Consider the following 25,156-nt stretch of genomic DNA (forward strand, 5'->3'; position numbering starts at 1 on the left):
GCCGCTGCGCACGCGCAAGCCTCTCCCCAGTCCGCCCCCCCCCTTGTCTGCGTGGTACGGCCCGCTCCGGCTCACGGCGCCCTGGCCGCGGGGGGGTGGACTCGGCCGCTCCCCTCCCCTCCCCTCGCCGCGGCCGTGCGAGGTCCTTTTGCCCCGCTGCGACCGCAGCCCTTGCCCAGACCCTTTCCACTTCACAGATTCGGTGGCCTAGAGCCACCCGTGACCCCCAGCCGCTGTGTCTGCTCGAGCACGCCCTGCCGCTGTGCGACACGGGCCCCCACCTGAGGACTGAGGGGCGGCGCGGGGCAGATGAGCTGCGGACGTTGCTGGACCCGAGAGCTGATTGGCTGGCGCCAGTGCCTGTCACTCCAGGGCCAGCTCCAGCGGCGGCGGGGCGTGCCGAGGCTGCGCGCGCAGCCGGTGGCAGGGGCGGCGCGAGTGTCCCCGCCCGCCGCGGGGCGCCGCGCCTGCCAATGCCTGAGGGCAGCTGCGACCAACAGCTTAATTAAAGGGGTTTCAAATAAAGCTCCCCACAACCGCATCACTGCCCTTTTCACATGCAGATACATGCAAAATACACGGTTTATCGCAGCACCTACGTTACTGAGGAAAATGAAGTCACTGTCTTGGTATCACTTTCCCCAGGAAACATTCCCCTCCATGCACTGGGCCACTTCGGAACCTGTAAGATGCCGCATTCTGTTTTGTGGTATGCGTCACCTGATGGCACGCTGTTTTATTCACTGTCTGGTGACTGTCCATTAATTATTTGAATGATAGATGATGGCTAGTATTCAGTCTTATTTCATGTGCTGCATTGATTCAGCAATCCTAAATTTTCACACATTGTAAATATATGCTACTAAATAAAACACTTCCTGGCCATAAACTGCTACAGGCTTCCTTACTGAAGAGGAGTGTAGACAGCTGATTGTGACTACCATACCAATACACTTAAAAGACTGTTCCATATTATTTTACGGACAGGAAACTTGAAATTACTTGCTAAGTAAGACATTGACAATCAGTAGCATGCCCAGAATTTTAGCTACAATCAGTTCTAGTAACGATGATTAGTTTGGATAATACAAGCAATGGAAGTTTGTGCAATAAAATATAACAAATTCATTTTTCTGAATGTAATGTACCGGCTATAAAAACTTCTGGTTAACTTTGAAATTCTAGGCTCAAGGTAGTTTAAATAGCATAATTGTGGCTTTCCTGATGTCGGTCTTTAGCCCTCAGTTTGCAGGCACAGTTTTGGTAAAATCCGACATCAAGGAATGATACAGGTTGAACAAACCAGGTCCTCTAGGCTACCCATTCACCATTTTACATAAAATTACTGTTCCTCAGATGCCTGTGCCCATTCACAGTTAACAGAGCACCCCCTACCCTTCCAATTGTCAGTAGGAAGCAACAGAAATAATATTTAAAAAAGAAAAAAAAGAATAAAGAAAAAGCTTTAGACCCCTTTTTAAAGATACATACTTTGTCCAAGACAACTGCAACTCCAGATTTTCAGCTACTTCTGTATCATTCAGTTTTTTTCAAAGAGATGCCAAGAGATAAAATAGAACCCATGCTCACAACCAGAACACTCTTCATGGAGCACCATTAACAGTATTTTAAAATAAAAGAGTTTGACAGCTTGTCAATAAATTCTCTAAACCAAGACCAACATACTTCATTTAAAAAGGAAGAGCGCACGATGGAAAAACTTTTCCTTTAAGAAAACTGACAGACAGAAACATCAACAGGAGAGAAAGTTAGTAAAAAATGTTAAGCATATTTTTCTAGTCGTTAAATCCCAGCTTTTTTCTATGGAGATATATGATGGCATGTGTACGATTCAACCTTGCCATTAAAATACAGTTAATTCCTGTAAATTCAATTTTACCGAAACAGTAATGAAGACACTGGCTGCTAAGTGCGCAAAGCAATACATTGGTCATGTCCATTTAAGAAAGGGGATGCCTGTCTGACTGTCACAGCTATAGCAGCTGTTACCACCTGAACTTTCCCAGCTGTTCAGATAGATTAGCATACAAGCTGAAAAAACGTAACCATGTATGCAGTGTAGCTAGTAATGTTGTTCTGACTTTCCAGAAAACTAGTATTACATTTAGTATGGCAGATAAAGCATTAACCTGTACAGAATGTGAGAAAGAAATCAATTTTTTGGCATCAAATAAATAGTTTTCCAAATAATCTAAGCATAGTTGTAACACTCTTAGAAGCATACCATCATATGTTCAAAACACTGATTTATCTTCACATCTCTGGAACATGTCAGCAAACCTTTTATTGATGTCTTCAGAAAGGAGATGAAAATGGAAGGTGTGAAGCAGTCAGTGGTGGAGCTCATGTTAGAATGCAAGAGTGCCTGACACCCAAATGTGAGTATTTTATTCTAGGTAACACAAATTATTCTAACAGCACATCAGAAAAGAAAAATATTATTGAACCAGATGTTCTGGGGAGGACAACGGAAACAAAAGTTTTATTAAAAATCAGGCATTGACTGTTCTTTCTCAGCAGAGACAAGAAGTACAATGGCAAGGAAGTATATAAAACAAGGCTTAAAGACTCAAACATGGAAGGGCTAGTTTAAAAGCAAAAAACAGCACTTCCCCCCAAAAAAACCCCAACCCAAAACATTACTTGGTGAGGAAGCGATCAGCACTGGAGTTCCACAATATTCATTTGTAATTCTGTGTGCTTCAGTCAGAGCAAGGATTATGATTCCTGCCCGTCCACAGACCAGAAAAAGAACAAAACCTTAAACGGACAGTGGTTTTCAGAAACATTACATGTGGCATCTATTTAAATTATCATGTGCATTTACACTGTAGCAACAGTAAACAGGACTGGCAAAACCAGGTCAAACACTAGGCAGCCCGATGGTTATACCTGAAGGCCTCAGCTAACGTTATTTACACTCACTGCACTCTGACTGCTTGGCAATGGCTTCTGTTTGAATTACCATTAAAAGGCCAGGAGAATTAGATGCGTCATAGTAAGAACTGAACGTTAAATGCAAGGCTCCCAAGATATTAAAAAAATCCTGTATACACAGGATCTGAAGTATAAAATCGCCAAGAAAATCTGGTTTGCAAAACAGTCTTTTATTGTATCCGTGCCACACATACTAGTGAAAAATAACACTCCTAAAAAAGGAAAACAAAAAGAATGCTACCTTTCCACAACATTTCTTTTAAATAAAACTTCAAGTACTGTTACATTAGTACAAAAAAAATTCTGATCTATCTGCCCCAACAGGCCACCACAACACACAGTAGATAAAACACAGTGGTTACAAATGTCTTTGTTATTTCTGTGGCAAGGCAAATGGAGGGAAATGTTTCTATGAAAAAATATTGTGTGCGTAGGAAATTGTCACAATTTTATTCCACATGGATACAAATGATTATACTTGAATTTGAGGCCGTGGTGGCTTGAAATTATATAACAAAATAGAAAAAATGGAAAACTAATATCCCCTACACCCTGTTTTAAAGGCAGGCACTACCAAGATTAAGGAGACTCCACAGTGTTGGTAGAGGATAATTACTGTACAAGCCATATAGCTATAATTACCTTAAGACTAAAATAAAATGCTACCATCCTCCTAAGGCATAAACAATAATGTCTGCAAACAATATGTACACATCATACATATTTAAAACAAGACTTAATATAAACAATAATGAACAGTATATACATGTCTCAATTTTTCTTCACTGTCTTGAAATACAATTTAACTACACAAGTGATCCAGCAACATATATATAAATGTACTTGTAACTCTACAGTAAAGTTTAATTTTTAGTGCTTTTACAGCACAACAGTGTAAACAGTTTTACTTGGCTTTGTTTTATATTTTAAAACATTCCTTGTTGTATTTTCAAGATTTAAAGCAATTTTCTAATTCTTCCTTTTCACAGAAAACGAAGATTCTGAATGCTGTATAATCATAAATAATTCATAAAATTAAATACATTCACTAAAAAATAAACTACAAAGTAAAAAAATGAAAAATAGATATTTATTGAAAGGGAAAAGAGAACCATTTCCCCAAGTAGAGCTCTGGTGGTTGAATATTCAGTGCGTTTTGATATATTTTAAATTGCTATTGCACTATAACACCCCTTTCTTTGAAATTCTTTGGGTGTGCTTCCCTGTTCTACCTAAATTAGTTTGTTAAAACACACAACCCAATAACCAAGGGGCCATGGTTGCTGTAGGAGTGAAGCCTTTAGAACTAGTATCACAACTCTGTGATATTTTAAATGAAAAAAACAGTCATTAGTTATGCATGTGCCTTGCACTTTCATGTAAATACAGTTCACATTGCTGGTCTTATCAGTCCTCATTTAATGGAAAAAAGAAAAAAAAAGAGAAAGAGAAAGAAAGACTTCTGGTAACTTCAGCTCACTTTGAAAATCTCTGTCCATTTTTTTTCAAAATACTTCCTCATGTTGTGGCCAGCCCTGCCTATGTCAGAATCATCTTCATTAAAGGTTTCACAGTTGTCAAAAACAAGCCTGACATCTAGCGAAAATGCTTCAAGGTTAGGGTACCTGAAAGAAGAAAAAGGTGAGTGACTTTTAGAACATGGAGAATCAAAGGGGGAAAACACTTCAACTACATGAGAAAGAACTACCTTAACATCAGTGAATTTACAACCAGCCACAGAATATTCAATGGATGTTGTACATGTTAATTATGATTTTTTAGTTTTAATTTAAATATTAACAAGAAAATGAACATCAGCGGAAGGAAATACTCTTTTGTCATTGTATTTGTTAATCTTCCTCAAAAACTCCAGAAGTTAGAATTTCAAGCCCATACTGGAAAAAAAAAATTTTTTTTCATTAACTTTCCCCTTCCTTTCAATAGCTTTCTAGGTAAAATGCTATGGCTGTTTTCCATTTATTCATCTATTCTTGGGGTCAAGTCCTTTCAAAGTAAGTGTTGAGTACACTACATTTACGTAAAAAGAGGAATAACCAGGTACAAAGATGTTGCCCAGATCAATCCTGCAACATTGTCTTTGTTATTGTTTTCATTATCCTGAATATACATGGCCCAGTGTTCCAATATTCACAGGAATTATTATTTAAAAGAAAGACATTGAAAGTTACAAGTCTACCAATACGAACAAGCATGTGTGGAGCATTTAAAGTGCACATTCAAGGGAGAAAAAGCCTGAAGAGGTTAAAAAGCTCTAGTTATACTAGGAAATTCACTTTGTGTGCAACTGGCAGATGCTGAGGAGGGTCAGTCTTTAGAGATGACAAAATTTTCTTTGGTGGTGGCGAGACATTAGAGCACAGGGCTGTAACAAGGAGGGAAGGGGAACAGAGGCAAGTAGTGTCTTTTTCTTTTTAAAAAAGTTGTGGAGTCTAATTCTAAGACTATAAAATGATTAACCACCATTACTGAAATGCCACCTGGCTTCCCACAACAGAGGAACAAATTCGCTCCACAGCTGCAACATCATTTACAGGGACCTCCACTAGCTTAAAGCCCACAGAGTTGGTTCTTGCTTACATGTAATAACATTATGATGTCTCAATGAGGAAAGATGAGGAAATAAAAGTTTTTCCTGTTGTTCTATTTTGTGCATTTGACCTGGCAGTTTTACTGGTTTTCAGCCAGTTTCACAGGTTCTCCCACCTAACATGCTATTTCACTTAGATATAGCAAAGTCAAAAGTATACAGTTAAAGAAGTGATCACAGGGGTGCTCAAGCAGGCAGATTGAAATAGTTTAGCTTTAAAAAATGTACTGTATTTCAGTGTTTAAATATTTTTAAAATGTAAAGTAAAATTTACAATAGGTTTACTTACTGTCCACTGTTTAGCTTGTCTCTAATGGTGGAAAAGTCCATAGGTTTTTTAATAACTTTCTTATAACCAGGAACAAGTTTCAAGTTTACAGGAAGTAAGAAAGGCCAGGCATCTTCGTGAGTTTCCAATTCTGAGAGAATCATGCTGAATAAAACAAGATTTTAAATCAGTATTTTTAAGCTATTAATATATCCACAGATGTTTTTCACCATTCCTCAATTCATCACATACTGCCAACCCATTCACTTTATAAAAGGAAAGCACTTCATTCTGTGCCCTGTGCAAGGCTCAGAACAACGCTGATGAAGATGACATCTTACCCGTGTATTTAAAATTGCATTAAGTTATCTCCAGGCAACCTATGTAAGATGAAATTCTAGTGATCAACATTCTGAAAGAAAAATGCAGCCCTGCAACTTCAGTATTAAAACCTCAATGTAAACCATCTGCAAACAAGTAAAACAGGTGCTAATACTGGTTTTCCAAAACTGTGACAAGGCCAAACTGTGTCACTTTTGACTGACCAGCAATACTACAAACGAAGATGCATTCCCATTCCCGTCTCCTCCTGTGTAATGCAACACCTTTTGGACAGAGTGGATTAATGATCTTTGCAACATTTGAGAAAGCTGCCAGTACCACTGCTGTCAGGTTCCTTTCTTCCCATTCTTGGAAGGGCATGGAGGACCAGATTTCACAGACTACATTCCAGTATTTGGTTACATTCCTCTTGAGCTTCATTACCAAATACAGCAGTTACTCCAGCATGCACACATTAAATCCTTTATATATACACTCAAATTATCAAAACCTGTATGGGATATGTGACAAAAATGGGGTCCTTGTTCCCCAGAACACAGATACAAAGAATCAGGCATTACTTGTTTCAACAACACTTACCCAAAGTTTAGAATTTGTCACTTTACCTGCATATAGCCAGGTCCTTGGAGTCATCTCTTTTAGGTTTCTTAATAGCAGTGAAATTTTCTTGCTTTAATTGGATTACAGAAACATTTTCATCTATTTTTCTTTTTTTAGGTTCTGTTTTCCCTCTTTTTAAAGAGGCGCTTGTAGTTGCAGAATCTTCATCCTCTGTATCTCCTGCTAATTTCCTGCTTCTCTTTTGTTCATTGCTTTTTTTTCCTTTGATTTGAAGTTTTTTTATTTTTAGAGTTTGACCACTTGCCTACAATAGAGAGAACTGAAATAAGCAATAACCAAGAAATTACAGAAACCTCTGTTATTATTGATAGGCAGGAATGAAGATCAGATAAACAGATGCACCAAAATGTTTAATACCAGAGATTATTCATTTTTTGCTCCTCTCTAAAGGCAAGTAAGGCTGTAGAAATTCCTGTTACTAGTGATTCAGGTTCTCAACTTGTGACAATATAAAAGCACCTGACCTGCAGATTGGTAAAACAGTGGCTCCTAACAAGCCAGGCTGGCATACTTTTTATACAAAGATCTGTCTATTCCTAAAATGACTGTTATAATCACAGCTGGAATAGTATTATTCATTTTCAAGCAACGATATTTTTTGCAAGGTAAGGAAAACTGGAAAAGGGTTATTAAAAAAGTCACGGACAGGATCAATTGATTTAAAGATTAAAAGCTAGATATGAAAGATATAGATAGCTTGGCTACAAGACAATTGCAGGAGGATGTATAAGGAGTATGACAATACAAGAATGATGCTAAATGGGAAAAAAGGAACATATTTAATATACAACTATTTATAATACACAATTATTTATAGACAGTAAGATGAAATTAAGGGGTACGCTTAAGATGAAAGAAGTTGTTATGGGTATTAACAGCACTGTAATGTGGCACAGTATTTGAAGACCTCATTCTGATCATCAGAATAGGACCTTTGTGGAACGTCAAGTCAAGCATGTGATGCCATTGAAAAGACTTGACAGTCAAAGAATGACAGGATAAAGCAATTTTCAGGAAGAGAGCCAGCATCAAAAGTACTAAGTTGTACCTGTGCTACTAAGACTACTTTAGATAGTGTGAACAATTTTTGAACTGTAACATTTATATTTTATATTCTCCTATCAAAACACTATGGTTTTAAAGTTGTCTAAGCCTGTATTTTTATAATATACTTTTCCAGAGGTAAGAATATGCAGATTTTGCTGCCTGCTATTACTACACGATTTCTTTATTTCACGTATGTCATAAATGACTTTCTTAAGCATGCGGCACTGGTTGTAACTAGCATGGTGAAAACTGTAGTCAAGTTTGTACAAATCAGATGAGATGGATGAATGCACCAATATGAAAAAATGCATGTTGTGTATAGAGTTACTTTTGCTTAACACAGAACACTGGAAATATCTGTAAATAATTGCACTCTCTGAACACAACTCTGTATCATCACTATGTTCGTGGTCCAAGAACAGAAAAACAGTCCAAGTACATCAGTTGACATGGCAATTGAAAAGGAATGCTGATTTTCAGCCATTTGGTTAAAAACACAATGTAAGGCAATGTGAACAGATCAACCATAATCACCTAAGACCTGACTTTCAGACATTCTGTGAATATTCATTTTAAGTAGGTGTAATGGCAGATACTCGTGTTTTTCTTGGTTTAGACAAGAAAAAAAAAAAAGTTGAGTTAAATTATGATAACATAATTTATAGCTAGTCTTCAACAAAAGTTTCAATGTTTTGCAGAATACTGAATCAATATTCAACGTGTTTTAAAGTTCTGCTGGAATTTCACCTTAAATTTCTGTCACCTTTACATCTATAGCTTTCAGCCAAATTTGGGACAGGAAAAAACCACCAAACCAACAAAACCCACCAAAACGAGAACCCCACCCCCACATTTTTCTGTTATATTAAACCCAGTAGTTGGGGCAGGGGGGGAAGAGGGAAATATCAAGAGAAATGATTGGGTAAGTTACAGCATGATAGGGTACTTTCTATCTTTATAACAAGGTAAGTTGTAATATAACAACGATGACAGAAAAAGTTACAGCATGAGTTAACCCCTTATAAACTACTACACAATCAATTCTCAACAGTAACCTGTTTCTATTACTTCTGTTGGACATAACAATTTAAAAAACAATTTGTCTTCCTTACCACTTTGTGGAAGACACACAGAAAAAAGGATCACATTGAGAATAACCAAAAAAAATACAAAATTGAGTGTTTACTGTAAAGCTACTTCTTCAGTTACATTGTTCACAGGTAATGGTAGAAAAAATAAGTTTTGCAAAAAATGCATTTAATTTTAGGACTAACTAGGGATGGGAACATTGTGAACTTCTAAGCAACACTAACTGCTAATTCAGTCATTTCAATGGAGCTATTCTAAAGTTCTATTTAGACTACTGCTCTTGGGAGAGGAAAAAAACCCAAACCAAACCTCACAGGAAACATACGCAGACTGACTCTCTAATGTACTGCGTACCAAAAACCTAAAACTAAAGTATGTTGTACAAAAATGACAGAAAAGTATTTTCTCTGATTTTTCTTTTCAAAGAGAATCTAAGACATTGGTCTGTCAACACTTCAAAATTAATCTTGAAAGACAAATACTGAAAAAATTCTAAAAGAGAAATAAAAAAACATGGTATTGAATCAGCAAAAAAAATCTGTACCTACTTAAATTTAAAAAAATACAGTTTAAAACAAATAAAACTGTAGCCTTTACTGCCACTAAAATCCAAGTTAAATAAAGCTATTAATCTCGTTATTTAATGGCAGCCCAACACAAAATATACAGTTCATTGTTTTCATTGAAAAAAGCACTGGTAGACTTGTAACTTTACCATATATAAAAAGGTTACTGTATGTCACTTCACCTTTATGGTTAGTATTACCTTTGCTATGCAGGCAGGACAAAACCAGTCACCATCTGGTATGGTCGTGATCTTGGGTCTGTGGCAGTAGGTATGGCAACCTTTATCGCAACCATCACAAAGGAGCAGCAGTTCCTCATTATCTCCCTTTCGACAAATTTGGCAGTACTGTAATACAATTCAATTTTTAAAATTTGAAACACAGGAATAGTACCTAAATTACCTCTCCCCTCCAAACATATACATTCACTCTCAAAATTACTTTCATTTTGCCACAATCAGAGTGGCAAATGATCTCATTTGTAAAAGAATACATATATAGTATGCGAAGAACTAATCTAAAGACTACATTTAGGAAGACATTTGAAAAGCAATTCATTATAAGATAGGTGTCCTTCAGCACACAAAATTATCAATATTTTTTGTATTTCATTAACGTTCATGAAAAGTAAAGGTATCTTATACCCATCAAAGTCACTTGGCCTACACATACTAGCTCAGGAGTATTTACTTATGCCTATACTGCATATATAAGTTGCTATTTCATAAAAATAATTTATGTTTTATAATGGTATTTTCAAATAATAATCAGTAAGGATCTTATCCAAAGGCCACCATGAACAAATTCAGTGAGGCAAAACAAATGATCCTAGCACTACCTAAAATTCACACTAACTGAAAAAATGCATTGTCAGTTTTCTTACGTACACTGTGTCATTTGGATACACACTTATATCTGGACTTCTTTTTCAACAACTTAAAAGTCTCCCCATGTTTTCACTAAATACTTAGGTTTACTGTGTAATTAAATGCACAGAACATTTCAATCAAATTGAGATTGACACTATACATTTTCTCTGGATAATAAATTACTACACCTTGAAAAATTCAAATGCCTTTTCAAGTGCTCCTACAAAATTCATAAACTTTTTTCTCTAAAGATACAGCTTTAAACTTAGAGCTATAGAAACTCAAAAGGTACAGCCTTACACTAGAATGTCTATTTAAATAATCCTTTAATTGTCCAAATATAATTAGAATCTGTATAGGACTAGCAGAAATTAAAAAATTAGGGAAAAGATCACTAATGGAAGAATCACTTTTGCTACCTACTACATAGCAGTGGCCATACTTAATCACACCATAATCACTACTGCTGTAGTAATAGTTTTGCTTTCAGAAATCTGAGGTTCAAAGGTCTATGCAAATTTCAACAGATGCATTTTGCATACCTTCTTTGTACATGGAGTTAACACAGATCTACTTGGTAAGTGTACAAGGAAACGGGTATTTCAGCCTATTTGCTCACACACTTGCCCAATTTGTATGTTCAGTTGTAAGAAGTGTGCATGCAAAAAAGCCACATATTTGGAACATCTTAACTTTCTGAAAAATTAAGTCCTTAATTGGGATATGTGCTGTTGAACCTCCATAAAGCTTATGTCACATGTGAGATCAGAAATACTCCACCAGATAGAGTATCTTTCATCAGATAGAGCCAGAAATTACTCTTTTTTTTTTTTTACCTAAATGTTAACAACAAAGAGTAATTACCATCTTAAATAAAGCAACAAGCTACATGGGTTTTTTATCTCAGAACATTCAGTATGCTGAATTTGGCAAGCAAGGGACAATCTTTTCCACTAGGCCTATATGTATCTGTGCACAATGTACTATTTAACTGTATTAAGTTTTACATGCAGTAATAAAAAACACATTATTAACCATGGTATCTTAAAGTGCCTAAAAGTGGAATATGATATAGCAAAAATAATTTAGTTACAGTATTATTTTTTTTAAATTAAAAACACTTACAACTTTCATAATAGATTTTTCCCATGCTATTGATTTCTGTAACTGCTGAATGCACAGAGCTACCTGTGCAGCACTACGCGCTTCTGACAATGCCCTTCTCCATACCCTTAGCCCTGGAGCAATGTCCTCTTCTGTTCTGCATTGAAATACAGAGAAATTAAGTAGGTCACATCCATGTTTCTTATGTTTAAATGTGGAACAATCATTATCACATTGAAAGCCAAGCAATGACAAAACGTACACAGCCAATAAGTATAAAGTTTAAGCAACTAAATTTCATGTAGTGCACAGACTGTAGCTACGTGCCTCAAAGCTTAGTCACAACCAGTTAAATGTAAGATAACTTTGCAAGATTATCAACAAACGTAACAAAAAAATATCTTTACAAAGCACCATGCAGAATAACATGATCCATATGGATCACAGACATACAAGAAAGTACATAGATAACAGGCAATAAGAAAATAGGCTCCAATTAGCAAAGAAGCACAATAATTTTTCAAGTTAATCTCAATAACCTACCCGTCACCATCACCACTAACGGATGGTGCAGGAGCAGGGACAGTAACTGTGCCCACATTATCCAGTTTGATCTGAATGGTGGTACTTAAGGGGCTCTTCAGATACCTTCGCTCTATGTTCCGCTCCAAGTCAGCAAGCCTGGTTACAGCTATATCTAGAGGGTTGTCACTCTTCCGCTCTAGAGAGCTGGTATTGCCTTCTCCGCCTCCAGCACAATCTCCATCGTGCTTCTTGTGCAATCTAGTAATTGACTTATGTTCACGATATACCAAGTCGTCTCTCTCTGATGCAGGTTCAGGACACAGCCAACCCTATGTTAATAGAAAGGTTTGTGCATTTATTGGTTGCTGTTAACTTAAGTGTGTAAACAGAGGAACTGTGTTACGGAATCAAACTAAGTAACTGAAGCGCTGTTTCCAGTAGATCTTGGTTACTTGTAATCCATCTGTAGAGACAGTTTCCAAAACATTCGGACAACTAAATAATTAATCAAAAAATACAAGCATTACCAGGCTTTCTGAAGGGACTTTCTGCAACAGTCTGCATTCTTATCTCCTTTTGAAGCATCCTGTTCTATTGGATGAAACGTCAGAATAGGTCTATCTCTTCAAGAGGCTAAGGAGGCAGTTATCAATCACACAGAAGTAACATCCACCCCTACAACAAACTAGATCCCAAACACTACATCCGTACTACAACCGAACATATACAATTTGGTATCCCTACACCCACCTTGGAAAAATTCCAAATTGTAATGACAGCCAGTGAATTTTTAACTCTTTCACACTCACAACCATCACTTCTCCACGATTCTACAATACTCAAGCACTTGTAGGCTTTTCTGAAAGCCTTAACAGCAACAATCACCCAAACTAGGCAGAACAGTGTCAAAACTAACTATAATTAAGCAATTCATATGCAATAAAACATAGAAGGTTAACAAAACATGCAGGGAACTGTACACTATACAAGAACACTCCCCATGAACTGCCATTCTGAGCATCTTCAGCTGAAGATTTAACTGCAATGAAATATTTCAAACACAAATATGCATGATACTGCTGCAGTGCATTTGTTTTATTTGCAGACAATTAAAGATGGAATAAGAAGGCACTTACCAACAGCACAAGCAGTGCTACTATCTAAATTCTTACCGCTTATTTTAAAGAGACATTTTACTAAAAATTGGTTTTACCTTAACTTGTAAACTAGCTGATGCAACTCTCCGCTCTAGATCTTCCACCTGCTGAAGAATAGCAAGATCCATCTCCATGGCTTGTTCTTCTACTGACCAGTTTTCCACAACATCTCGAGTTACCTGGTTATCTTCATTTTCACTGATATCAATAATTGCAACTGTGTTGAAGAATTACATTGTTATTACTTCAATTAGTATTGTAACTTCTCTGAGTAAATTCAAGCTAATTTACCTGTCACTCCACACTGAAGAAGTGTTGTTAAAGTGTACTCCTCTTTGAGATACCTAACACGGACAACAAATTCTGTAGGTTTTCACACTTGCAATTTAAAGGCAGGAAGGGGAAGGAGAGCCTGAGCTAGTGTTGCAGAGACAGAAGGAGCTTAAAAAGGTTACCAACACTTAGGCCACTACAGCAATTTGTATAAAAAAATTCTCCAACCCTGTAACTTTACACAGCAAGGCTGGTTAAAAGGCAACTACAATGAGACCTTTACCTTTTTTCTCCAGCAGCTACTCTTATCTGCATCTAAACATGTCTTGTTGGGCTCTATGCCAGTTGTCTTATGCCCCGACACCATGCATAACATAAATACCAGTTACATACCGTCCTTGTTTTTGATGCAGGCCAGAGTGATATAATCCATGTGTTTCTGTATTTGCTTTTGTAAGGCCTTTTCTCTTATTCCCCTGAGATGCAGCACTTTAAGCAAAGATTTTAGGTCCTCTGGATCAGTAATCCTCCACCAGCCATACTGCATTTCTAAATCAAGACAAGCATATGTAGACACTTGCAGGCATTTTTAGGCAAATTATAAAAATAATAAATTGTAACATCATAGTAGCACTGTAGAAATTATCCTTCATGGAGTTCCATCTTATTGCTGTATTATGTACTTACCTTCTGGTATAGGTTTTGGGTTAGGGTAATCTACTGCCTTGGCTACTTCAACTGCTGTAGCAGAGGCAGAAGCTGGTTTTTCAGTCTGTAGCGCTGGTGATTCACTTTTACTTGCAGGAACACTAGATGCCACGAATGAGTTACTATTCACTTCTGACAATCCCAACCCTGATCCAAGAGCAGGTAAAGGAGATGGAAATGGAACAGTTGAAGTAAGAACTCCTGTAGGCCATCCACAAAACTGAAGTCCCATTATAGGTAGTCCAGCCTTCATCTGCTACACAGAATATATTAACACAATTACAACTACCATTAGTAATCACCCAGAAACCTGAATTATCATTAGGATGCTATTTGTCAAACAACAATCAAAACAGAAAGGAGGTCTTTACTCAGTACTTTGATTAGTTTGAAGAAAAACTAATGTAACACTAACATGTAACACTTCTTAGGGCCCTGTTAATGCTTAAAAAATAATACCTTTTAAAGGAAGGGTATGGTGTGTCACATTTCTGAAAGCTAGTTTTTATTTATTTACTTTTCATTGAATACCCGGGGGCAACCTCTTAAAAGTCATATTAAACTACTGAAATGCACGAATGAAGTCTCATACATTGGCTTACCTAATTCTATCTATCAATCTTTTTTTATCAAAAAACTTTTAGTATTACAAAACATCTGTAACATGGAATTAGTTATTAATATTTAGGAACAGAAAAAAAAGTAATCGAGAAATTAAGACATAACTACAGCAATTCTGTGAAAGGATTTGTCTGAACTGAAGTTCTGCCCACGTAAGGACAGCAAATTCAGACTATTCAAAAATTCATTTACTTACCTGCAATGGTGGCAGTGCAAAAGGACTTAATCCTATTGGGCTCTGTGCAGAGGTTGAGCCCAGAAGAGGTGATGGAACAGGTGAAGGTGACTTTGATGGTGGATGTGTCGGAGGAGTGAGTGAAGCTGTAGCAGCTGGTGTATCTACATGGGTAACTGACATGTCATCACAGGGTATTCTTGGTAAAAGGCTGAACCACTGTCTGCTCTTGTCAGTAAGAGTCTTTAACAACTGATCATTTGGAGTAAGTGGAGAACTGTAAAACTTTCCTGTCCCACTTGCATTAGGGCTGAAAAGATTATTAGGATCAGACTTCTCAATGGTGCTTGGTGATACAGTAGGCTGAAGACTGCAGAGAGAGTTTTTTGAGTTACTTGGGTAAGATAACATGCAGCCATTTGCTGCGCTGCCATTAGGTTTTGGGGACATAGTGTCAGATTCAGGTGGCATTTTTGCTACCTCCAACAGTTTGCTTAGTTTTGAAAATGACCCAGGTTTTTGTAAAAACAAATTAGTGTTGTCCTTTTCTTTCAGATCTTCCTTTTGTTCACAGTGAGTTGTATTTAAACAGTGTAATTTTTCTTCAGTCTCAAATTCTTCCTCTTTGATATGCATACTTTCTACATTTTTTAACTTCTCTTTTTCTTTTGCAATTTCTTCTAGGCCTAAAAATGTACAAGAAACATAGATGGAATAACAGACCAACGAATAGAGACTATTTTCATCAGCACAGTTAAATAAAAAAAATAACTTTTTTTTTGGCTCAATGCATGCTAGATTGCAATGTCTTTTTTCTTTTCTACATGAAATTACTTCTTACTTTATGAACAATTTGCAGAAGGAAACAAGCTTCAAGGCATACACAGATTTAAAAACTAATAAACACGTGGAAGAAAAATAACCTCCATGTAATTAACATACTTAGAGGATTCTCCCTTAAGATGCATGTATGTCTGAAGCAGCTTGCCAGCGCAAAGTCTTTGAAAGGGACAAATTTTTGCAAGCTTTCTTTTTAGAAGACTCTCCATACTTAATCAAAAAATGCCTCTGTTTATATCAACTGGGTACAGTGTTTACAGCCTTAAAGCTTATTTTTGCAAAGGACTGTTCATTAAACTCACAGCCAACTACGAAAAGGAAGATCAAAATTCCTATCATGAAATCAAGTATTTCTCAAATATTGAAACACAACATTAAGTATTTTATCTGTTTCAATAAAAAATCATTAACAATTTGACTGTGAAACAATGTCAACAGTCTTGAAAGTTGAGAACTCTTTCAACAGCCACCTAATGCGATGACTGGGAAATGACACACAGCTAAGCAGACAGATGTGTTCAGACCGCATAACATCTAGGCATTTAAAGTACAACCAGTAGAAGTTTATTGCAAAAGTCAGTTTCTTTAAACATATGAGGTACAAAAGATCATTTTATCAGAAAGGAATTTTGATTTTATCAGAAAGGAAATGCATTTTTCTGTCTTCTTTGCTCTCCTAGTCCTCCTTAACTATTTCTCTTCTACCCTTATACTGATGCGTCAACTTAAGACAAGTCTTAAAAAGTTAGAAACAGGATGAAAAAACATCAGAAAAGAAAGAGGAGGTAGAAAATCCAACACTGCAGCCACATATTTTTTTTTAATGGAACTGCAGTTGCAAATAAACAGAGGTCCTGCTTAAGTCCAGAATATCCACAAAAGTTTACTTGCTTGTTCTGGAAAATGATAATTTCTACAAAGATAATTCATTAACAAAAATAATACTCCTTGCCATTAAAACTTAAAAATGTGTCCACAGTTACGCTGTATGTCAAAACAGGAACAATTTGAGTATCAGCAAAGACATTTAACAACAACAAAGATACAGCAAAATGTAAAAACTAAAATGCTACATGAAGAGGGAAGGAGAAGTAATTTTTATAATGGACAGACCATTCAACAGTTTGTCTCACATTTCAAATGTTTAGATAAAGGAATCAGAAGAAGATAAACTGTAGAATTTACTGAAACAGGGCAAACCAAGAGCTGAGGGGATGAGGGACTAGCTGAGAACTTAAAAACATGTCCGTTTTGCTATTCAGGGTGATTAAACTTTGATTAATACATTAAAAAATATGGGTTTGCTCTACCATTTTTGGCTAAAACTAAGTTTTGTTGGGTTTGATTACTATCTTAAGACAGGTAGTTGTATTTCAGTGATTTTCTTCGTGTACAATTTCTAAAGTATTTGGGGATTTACCTGGTTAAAATATCATAAATCTAGTGAACAAAAGAAATGCAAGCAGTACAGCATATGACAGTTTACCTTCTGTATCCAGCTACGCATGTGTAAAACAATTCCTAACATACAGCATAAAATAATGCAGAACAGGAGATACATAAAAATGAATTTTTATGCTACCCACTTTAGAAAGATAACTTGAAGATCAACATTAGATTTAGGTAAAGTTCTATTGCTTATTTCTGGGGTCAAAACAGGGCTTCAATTTCATACCGTGTTGTAATTTTACAGTAATTTTAATTAAATAGCTCTCTAGAATGATGCAATTATCTTGAGATCATACAATCCTGATGTATATCAGAGATTTTGTTATTTTGGGGGGGGGGGGGGGAAATAGTGACAGTTAGTGGGGTTTTGTTTCATCTGTATCAGAATTAGAACAGATTTTTCTGTGACTAAAATGAAGGCTTACGTTTAAAAATTCTAATATCCATGAAAAGGTCAGATTAATATATATTTACTGCATCTATCCAATTTAAAGTGTATGAAAAATTCAATCACAGTTAGAACTATCACAACCACAAAATTACATTTTAATTTTAGCAAATGTAACTTCAGCATTTGCTAGACTGGAAGAAAGATCAGTTGGTAAAATACAGAGACTAAATCATATTGTTCATTAGAAAACACAGTACTTCACTGTGTAAAAGCAATTTTCATATTTTTTGAGACAGAAATCAAATCTTCAAGCACAGAACTGTGTGTGCATTTGCAGAATATAACTGAACATTATAAGATTATTTATTTTTTTTTAGCGTTTTATGGTCATCCTAGTTTTCACAAGCAGCGTTCGCTACCATAGGGAAATGTGAAATGGTTCGGAAAGAGCCAAAAAATATCCCACATAGATAAATATGAAAAAGCATACATATAGAACTGTAACAACTGAAGACTTCCAAAATGTTAATACTAATTCTGAAAGATATTAACTGATATTTAATAATCAGAAAAAGACTCTCAGAGAGAACCATATGAATAAAGAGGTCTACTGACAGCAGCTGCCTGTTTAGCCTCTGGTTGAAGGTGAAGCCTGAAGACCACGCTGCACAAAACCACAGCCTACAGATGCAGGCAGCGGTTCTTGCTGTGATGTTTCTTTCCTTTATGTTTCTTACCTTCACCACTTTCCATGCCTTCTACAAAAATACCACCACACTGGGGCAGGATCCAGTATCGGCGCCTGTAACGATCTTGACCAAACATCATGGAACGCAAACAATGCGAAGCTTCAAATAACTTCTTTCTATACTGGCTCTGTTGCTGTTTTAAAAAAGGGAAAGCATTATAATTCAATAGGGGAGAAAAATTTGTTAGAACAAAAAACATCTCCTGGCTGCCAGGCTGAACAAAAGTTCCAAGGGTCACATGAGGAGGTTTCTCTTAAGAGTTCGCGTGTGTGTGTGCGCTATATGATATTCTACTCACAACTGCTGCCTTGATTGATTTTAGTTACAGAGTCCCTTTAAAAAAAATCAATTCAATCACTTCCTGGTTCAGGTGAAGTTTATCAGTCTTCCTTTAAGAACACATTTTGCTTTGGTAGGTCCTGTCTTTTTAGCACTGACTCTCACAGAACAATAGGATCAAAGACTTCATTGTACCAGAACAGCTGAAATCCTATCAATTATACACTAACAGCAAATGGTAAACACAGCACTGAAGACAGCTGATACTGCAGCTCCCGATGGGAAACTAGTGAAATATCTTAAGTGATTCATAAAAGAATGAGAACAATGATGCCTGAAAATAAACGCTGTATTCAACAACAAAGTTCTCTGAAGGGGAGCCAACAAAAATTTCAGGGTTTTTATTCAATTCTTGCTCTGTCAAATTGGCAATGCTAGAAGTCAGGCGTAATTCTGGACTGCTAATTTACTGCAATTTGGAACATGAGAGAAACCAAGAGACAAAGTCTTACATGACGAATTGTCTAATACAAAGGATATAAACATGGGCCACGAGTACCCCTATCTACAGCATTCCACCTTTTTAATTTACATTTCTCTTCCTATTTCATTAATTCTTCTTTCAAAATCTGAAGCAAAGACAGCTCTGTATTGGCTTGGAACACAGTTGCAGAAATTAGCCAACTGTAGGAGGGAATGAGAACTGCAATCATTTGTATAATGGAAAAGTCATTGCTTCTCCTACAGATTTATCACTTTCTAAGATCAACAAACAGAGGAATATTAATTAGCTTTGGATAAAAACAGTATTACTTTTTATTCTGAGATGTGAAAATATATTATCATCAACAGCTTCCTAACTGTCTTTTGAGTCATATTCACTTACTGCCACTACCCTAAACTCACAATTCAGGTGCCATGAACAGTAGCATCACTCATATTTTCATGAAAAAAAAAAGCTGATCCTGATTTCAATTTATATTAAGTTGGAGCACTGAAAATGATTGTTAACACCACAACTCGCAACATACAGTAATGAAATTTGTAGTATAAAAAAGGCAAATGACCTCTCACCTTTGTCAGTTTTTCAATCTGCTTCTCTAGTTCTTCAACACTTGCTGTCTGGTCCCCATCATCCTATAATCAGCAAATATACTGTCACACCAAATTTATTCCAGGATAAAATCAGACTACTATGTCTTACCAATATGACAGTAAAAAGATGTAACAAAAAATGAGAAGCAAATTCTAAGGGTAAAAAAGTTCAAACTTTGTGCTTGTTCAATATATTTGCTAAGAAAAATGTAACTGGAAGAAGATGTATCTTGAATCTTTCCAAACTATCCCAGATACATATGAAGGAGAAAGCTCATGGCCAGATGTTTGCTGAAAACATTCTTTTATGGGAAGAAATAATTCAGTTTGTGCACAAACATTTAAGGCTACAGAATTTAACCTTAGTTTCTATGAAGCTTTTTGGATATTAAAATGCATTTCTAAGTGTTTTTCATGCATGAAAATAATGGTATTGCCAAAAGTCCTTGGTCAGTGCACACTTGGATCTTCCTTCAATGTCTACAAGAAACTGTAGAGCCACTTTAAATTGCAAGCCTGCTAAAAAAGTTCCAGTATTTATCGTGCTGATTTTTGAAGAGGAATGCACCCATAATTGAATCTATGGTCACCTTCTTCTCGACACTGTTTAAAAGTGAGAGTAATTTCCGTAAAGAGAGTTTTAATTTAGTTCAAGAAAGTCTTTGGAGTTAACACTAAGTTCCAGAAGAATATAACCAAAATCCTAGGAGTTCCCAGTCACCTACACCTTAAGATACTGGTCTTGTTATTTCCTGGCTCTGTAAAAAGTGTACCAGAGTGGAGCCTTCTGAAATACCACATACAGCACGAATGCAGTGGAACTTCTGTTGCATCAGAAAATTAATCTCTCTACAGGAGTTACAGGACTTTTGTCTATGAAATGCCCAGTGCACCAAAACCAGCAGACTGTACTAATGGAAAAAAGATTAAGGAATGAACGTGAGATTAGATACCTAAATATTAGTTATTTTTAATTCTGAAGTATTAATTTATAAGAACTTCATTCTATGCCTCCAAGGTATTCTCCTAAATTCAAACACATTACAGACTTTAAATAAATTTAGTGTAACAGTGCAAAGGGCTGTCCTACCCTAAAAACTAGCTGGGTTTCTAAGGAACAGTGTTTGACAAGATGTGAGTCCACATATCATGTCGTATACATGCATTATTCAAGCAGCCATATCCACAGCGCCCCTAAAACCTCACTTTGAACTTCAATAACCTTGCATTAATGGATCATTTTCTGGCAGTTAGCACAACACCCAGTATGCTAAAATGTAGCATTTGGTATTGCTTGTCTCTCATCAGGTTTCACCCAGTAGAGAATTCTATAGTTCTACAGTGAATCTTACAGGCCTGTAGCACTTTAATTAAAAGTCTTCTGACTATTGTAGATACAATTCAGCTCAACAAGCTAAAACTGTTTCGCTGACCCTTTCTCTATCTTATCTCATACTGACTAGTAAAACTTATCATCTTGTGATCAAATACACAGTCAGGCAGCGACTACCCTAGAAAAGTTATGAAAAAAAAAATGCAGGAAAGTCACAGGCAAGCTTTATAATAGATAAGGTTAAATATAACTTTATTATTTTGTTAACTAAAAAAAATGACCTTTACTCTCGTCTAAGAGAAAACTACGGTTTTGCTCATTTGCTAACAAAGCTGCACTTCCTTGTATCTGGTACAATCTCTGAGAATCTCAGAGAAATTAAAAGCAGAAAAAAACCCCTAACTAAAAAAAAAAACACCTCCAAACTAGACAAAAAAACTCCACCAAACCACAGTACAACAGCCATAAATAAAAGGAAAAAACACTCCAGAAAATAAACTTAATTAAAAAATTCAGAAATATTAGAGGTATGCCATCCTTCCTTCCTTTTTATCGTAAGATTTTGAGGAAGTAGTGACATATTGTGGAGAAACAGAAGGAAAACAAGTTTTAACTTATTAGTTGATTAAGTTTCACTATACTTAAAATCCCCCACCTCATCTTCACAAACTTCTGCCTTCTTTCCTTTTTTGTCTTCTTTGTCCTCTTCATCCTCATCATCTTCATCTGCCTGATCATCACTGTCATCATCATCATCATCATCGTAATCACTATCCCCACCCTTTCGTCTGCGTTTGCGGCCTGGTGTTGGTGTTTCCAAAGAGTGCTGTTCCTCTCCTACGTCAACACCTCCTGTAGCATCTCTTTTACCAGTTTTCTTGGCGTGAATTATTCTAAGCCTTGAAACACATGATAAGGAGTGAAATTATGGAATATGTCTACAGTGTAAACATACCTTTCTTCCTGTATGACTGAAAGTAAATCATACATTTTGGATTCAAATTAGCATTTCTGTTCTAATATGGCATTGTGTTTTCTCGGTATTTATTGCCATTAGTCAATGGAAAAAATAAATCAGGTTATAAAACCTCTTAAGCCGCTTATTCAGTTCTGAATAGAATTTCTGTTTCTCCCATGTGAATTTTAATTGCGTAACTGTTTAGAAGAAATGAAACACAAGACGGATTTTGAAAAGTCAGGAAAAACAATTAGAAGAAATAACCATTTCAACTTCTTTATCTTTTGCTTTATGTGTTTTAAGAATATGAACGTAAATCACCTATGTCTGAAGTAGGGGGGGGGGAAGGAAAAATCCTCAGCTGGAAGTATGAAATTATTACATTTGCATGGCAACAGCAAGATTGGTTTAAAGTACTGGGTTTTTTCCATTTCAGATTTTTATGCATTTTTCATTTATTACATATTATTTGATTTTAGTCCTTTGGCTGAACTTTCTATTCTAGGACATATTTTCTTTTCTGAGAAATCTTAGCTACCTAAACTACTAAGAGATTACTCAATCAAACTCTCATTTTTCCTTTTATGAAAGAAAAGGGAAACTTACATACCAGTAATTATGGTTGTAGTAGACCTTCTTCTTCTATAAAACCCCTATAAGACAAGATTCCACACAGCAAAAATTACAGTTCCACCTATCAGGGAGCTAGCAGGCAAACATGCTGAATCACAGGAGGTATAAATAGCCAGACCTAACCAGTCACTTATAACGCAGACCAAAAATGCAACTGACTTAGAAGAGATTCATAAACACGTGTAGAAAAGACAAAGATTTGTAAGAGATGACTGGAAGAAGGTAGGATGGGAAAAGTAGAACGGTAACGACAAACACAATTACCAGTACGTAATTTTTCCTTGTCATACTTCTCTCTCTTCCCATCCTACAAAACAATATTCCATACAGCAAGTGGCTACAAGTATGATGAGTGTTGTAGAAGTGCTGGCTTCTGAGCATACTGACAAACCTGTCAGCCTTCTAAAATGCTAATAAACAAAATCTGTACTCAACAGCACAGATTTAAATGAAGCTGTCACTGCTCAAGCGGTAGCAGCACTTTTTAAAAAAGACCATTAGGAAGAAATCAAGGGGACTTCTGTTTGCCTGAAAACAGTGGGGCTTTGTTTTCTCTGTGTGTGTTTTTGGTTCTGGGTTTTTTAGGTTTTTTTGTTTGGTTGGGTTTTTTTCTTTATACAGTGGTTAATCCACCGAAGAATTTAGAAAGTTTTACACTTACATTTTTCCAATACAAATGAATTTTTAACTATTTTAGTTACTTAAAATATTTTTTTATCTAAAAAATTTCTCAAGCCTCCCAGTGAATTCAGAAGCAACTAATATTTTCAAGTCTATTGCAAAAAGCCTTGGTCTCACTGAGTATCAATACTACTCAGGCTTCCACCAAGTGAAGTTTTTTAGAAAAAAAATTCCTTTTTATGAGGATAACTTCAGAACGCCAAATCCTCTTCTCTCCAGACTGGAAATTCCTGCCTATACGCAGGAATTAACTATCAAACAAAGCCACTAGTCAATGATTGGATTGACTGCAGCGTGACTGGACAATTTTAGAGACAAATTAGACTAAGATAATCTTGAAGACAATTCAATAATAAAGCTGGCAGGTGGAAGTTCAATGACCAACGCATGTCTCTCATATACCTAAAAGAAATGAGAAGCAGCCAAAAAGGGTACTTTTGCTGAAAGCAACAGTAGAGATATAATGCTGTCAAGCACTAAAGGAAGACTGCATGAAAGACACTACAGATTATAAGGATGGAAATAAATCAGAGATGCTCTCTTTTAATAGCACCATAAGCGTACGAAGGCAACAGCCTGTACCCAAAGTAGTGCAGAGGCAAAAACCAATGACAGCGTAACTTTAAAAATCTTCAGGTATTTCCACAGTTGGCATAATTTTCCTGCTGCTACTTAGAGATACAGCTCACAGAGAAGAAAACCTTCACCACTTCTTTCTCACTTTCAGGTATATACCAAAACAACATCTGCAAGTGTTGAGAGAATCATAAAGTCTATTGGCCAACAAAAAGAGTGGGTGGCCCACCAGATAATCATGTGTGTGACTGAAGCCGGCTCTAATCTAATCTGTGATGTTTACTAGACCACAGAGGTAAAAATCACCTTTTGACTTAATTTTCATGCCTTCCTCCTAATTTTTGCACATAAATAGTAAGTAGTAGCAAGACAAAGAAATTCTAAATATCATACTTTTCATGCACTTCTAACATGCTTCAGCTTGGGTCTCAAAAAATGAGTTTCCCAAATCAGCACTACCACCTCCTACCCAAACTCAGGCTGTAATTTCTCCTCTCATGTAACACTGCTTTTGATATAGCATCATCATTTACAGTTGAGATGGCCTTTGTTGGGAAGAAATTAACTTACAAGGAGTATGCCATAATATTGGCATGTTAAAAAGAACACTGTTGCAGTGAAAAACCTTGTTCTGCAATATTTTAACTCTTGTAAAGAAACAGCTATTACCTAATACTTCAAGAAGCTCTATTTCTTTTTTATTCCCTTTTATATTGATCAAGCTACAAAAGAGATGCCAAGCAGAAGACATGTAAAGGAAAAGGAGATGCTAAGATTGTGATCATCTAGTCAAAAAACAGCCAAATCATCTCAGATGAGACAGTCTTCTGACTACCTGTGATACAGAAGCACAAAGAAGATGAACTGATTGTGTGAGACAGGTGCCTTTACAAAGATGGTGATTAGTATCAAGATTCGGATCTAAATGTGACAGAGAAGGAATTAGACGCAACCTCTCACTGACCATCAGCCCAGCAGAATCAGTCCAAGCAGCTAAGAATTCAGTATCAATCATATATATCATGATTATCAAGGAATTTTGACCAATATCCTTAAGGGAGTGGGTGGGGGAGGGGGGTGGGAGAAAAGAAAAAAAAAGCATCCCTATAGGCTTTTATACAATGATTCCTTTTTCCCACCCGGGATTTTAAAGTTGCTTTTTTGTATCCTACAAACACATGGAGTTTTGGTGGGGTTTTTTTGCCTCCCTCCTCCCACCCCCAATATGCAGCTGAATAATT

The 25,156-nt window shown here is 36.3% G+C and overlaps 2 protein-coding genes across 19 annotated transcripts in view; both read right to left on the reverse strand.

Moving 5' to 3' along the window:
• WDSUB1 (WD repeat, sterile alpha motif and U-box domain containing 1) overlaps nucleotides 1-297 on the reverse strand; it is a 32,062-nt gene extending 31,765 nt beyond the window's left edge. The window contains exon 1 of the mRNA XM_056350084.1: nucleotides 76-297. The gene's annotated coding sequence lies outside the window, so the exon portion shown is untranslated. The remainder of the gene's footprint in view (nucleotides 1-75) is intronic.
• A 2,177-nt stretch (nucleotides 298-2,474) lies between these two features.
• Nucleotides 2,475-25,156, reverse strand: part of BAZ2B (bromodomain adjacent to zinc finger domain 2B) — a 156,436-nt gene continuing 133,754 nt past the window's right edge. For 12 of the 18 annotated variants that reach the window (XM_056348282.1, XM_056348291.1, XM_056348288.1 and 9 more), the window contains 13 exons: nucleotides 21,723-21,966; nucleotides 19,714-19,776; nucleotides 18,349-18,493; nucleotides 14,953-15,617; nucleotides 14,115-14,391; nucleotides 13,821-13,976; nucleotides 13,211-13,371; nucleotides 12,016-12,326; nucleotides 11,494-11,629; nucleotides 9,700-9,846; nucleotides 6,782-7,041; nucleotides 5,856-5,999; nucleotides 2,475-4,583 (listed from right to left, as the gene is read on the reverse strand). In XM_056348282.1, the coding sequence (XP_056204257.1) occupies nucleotides 4,430-4,583; nucleotides 5,856-5,999; nucleotides 6,782-7,041; nucleotides 9,700-9,846; nucleotides 11,494-11,629; nucleotides 12,016-12,326; nucleotides 13,211-13,371; nucleotides 13,821-13,976; nucleotides 14,115-14,391; nucleotides 14,953-15,617; nucleotides 18,349-18,493; nucleotides 19,714-19,776; nucleotides 21,723-21,966 (2,863 nt within the window). In that variant the 3' untranslated portion in view covers nucleotides 2,475-4,429. The remainder of the gene's footprint in view (nucleotides 4,584-5,855; nucleotides 6,000-6,781; nucleotides 7,042-9,699; nucleotides 9,847-11,493; nucleotides 11,630-12,015; nucleotides 12,327-13,210; nucleotides 13,372-13,820; nucleotides 13,977-14,114; nucleotides 14,392-14,952; nucleotides 15,618-18,348; nucleotides 18,494-19,713; nucleotides 19,777-21,722; nucleotides 21,967-25,156) is intronic. The other 6 variants (XM_056348295.1, XM_056348294.1, XM_056348293.1 and 3 more) reach the window with 3 other exon arrangements.

Source organism: Falco biarmicus, chromosome 8 (assembly GCF_023638135.1).
Source record: "Falco biarmicus isolate bFalBia1 chromosome 8, bFalBia1.pri, whole genome shotgun sequence".
In the NCBI taxonomy this organism is placed as follows: Eukaryota; Metazoa; Chordata; class Aves; order Falconiformes; family Falconidae; genus Falco; species Falco biarmicus.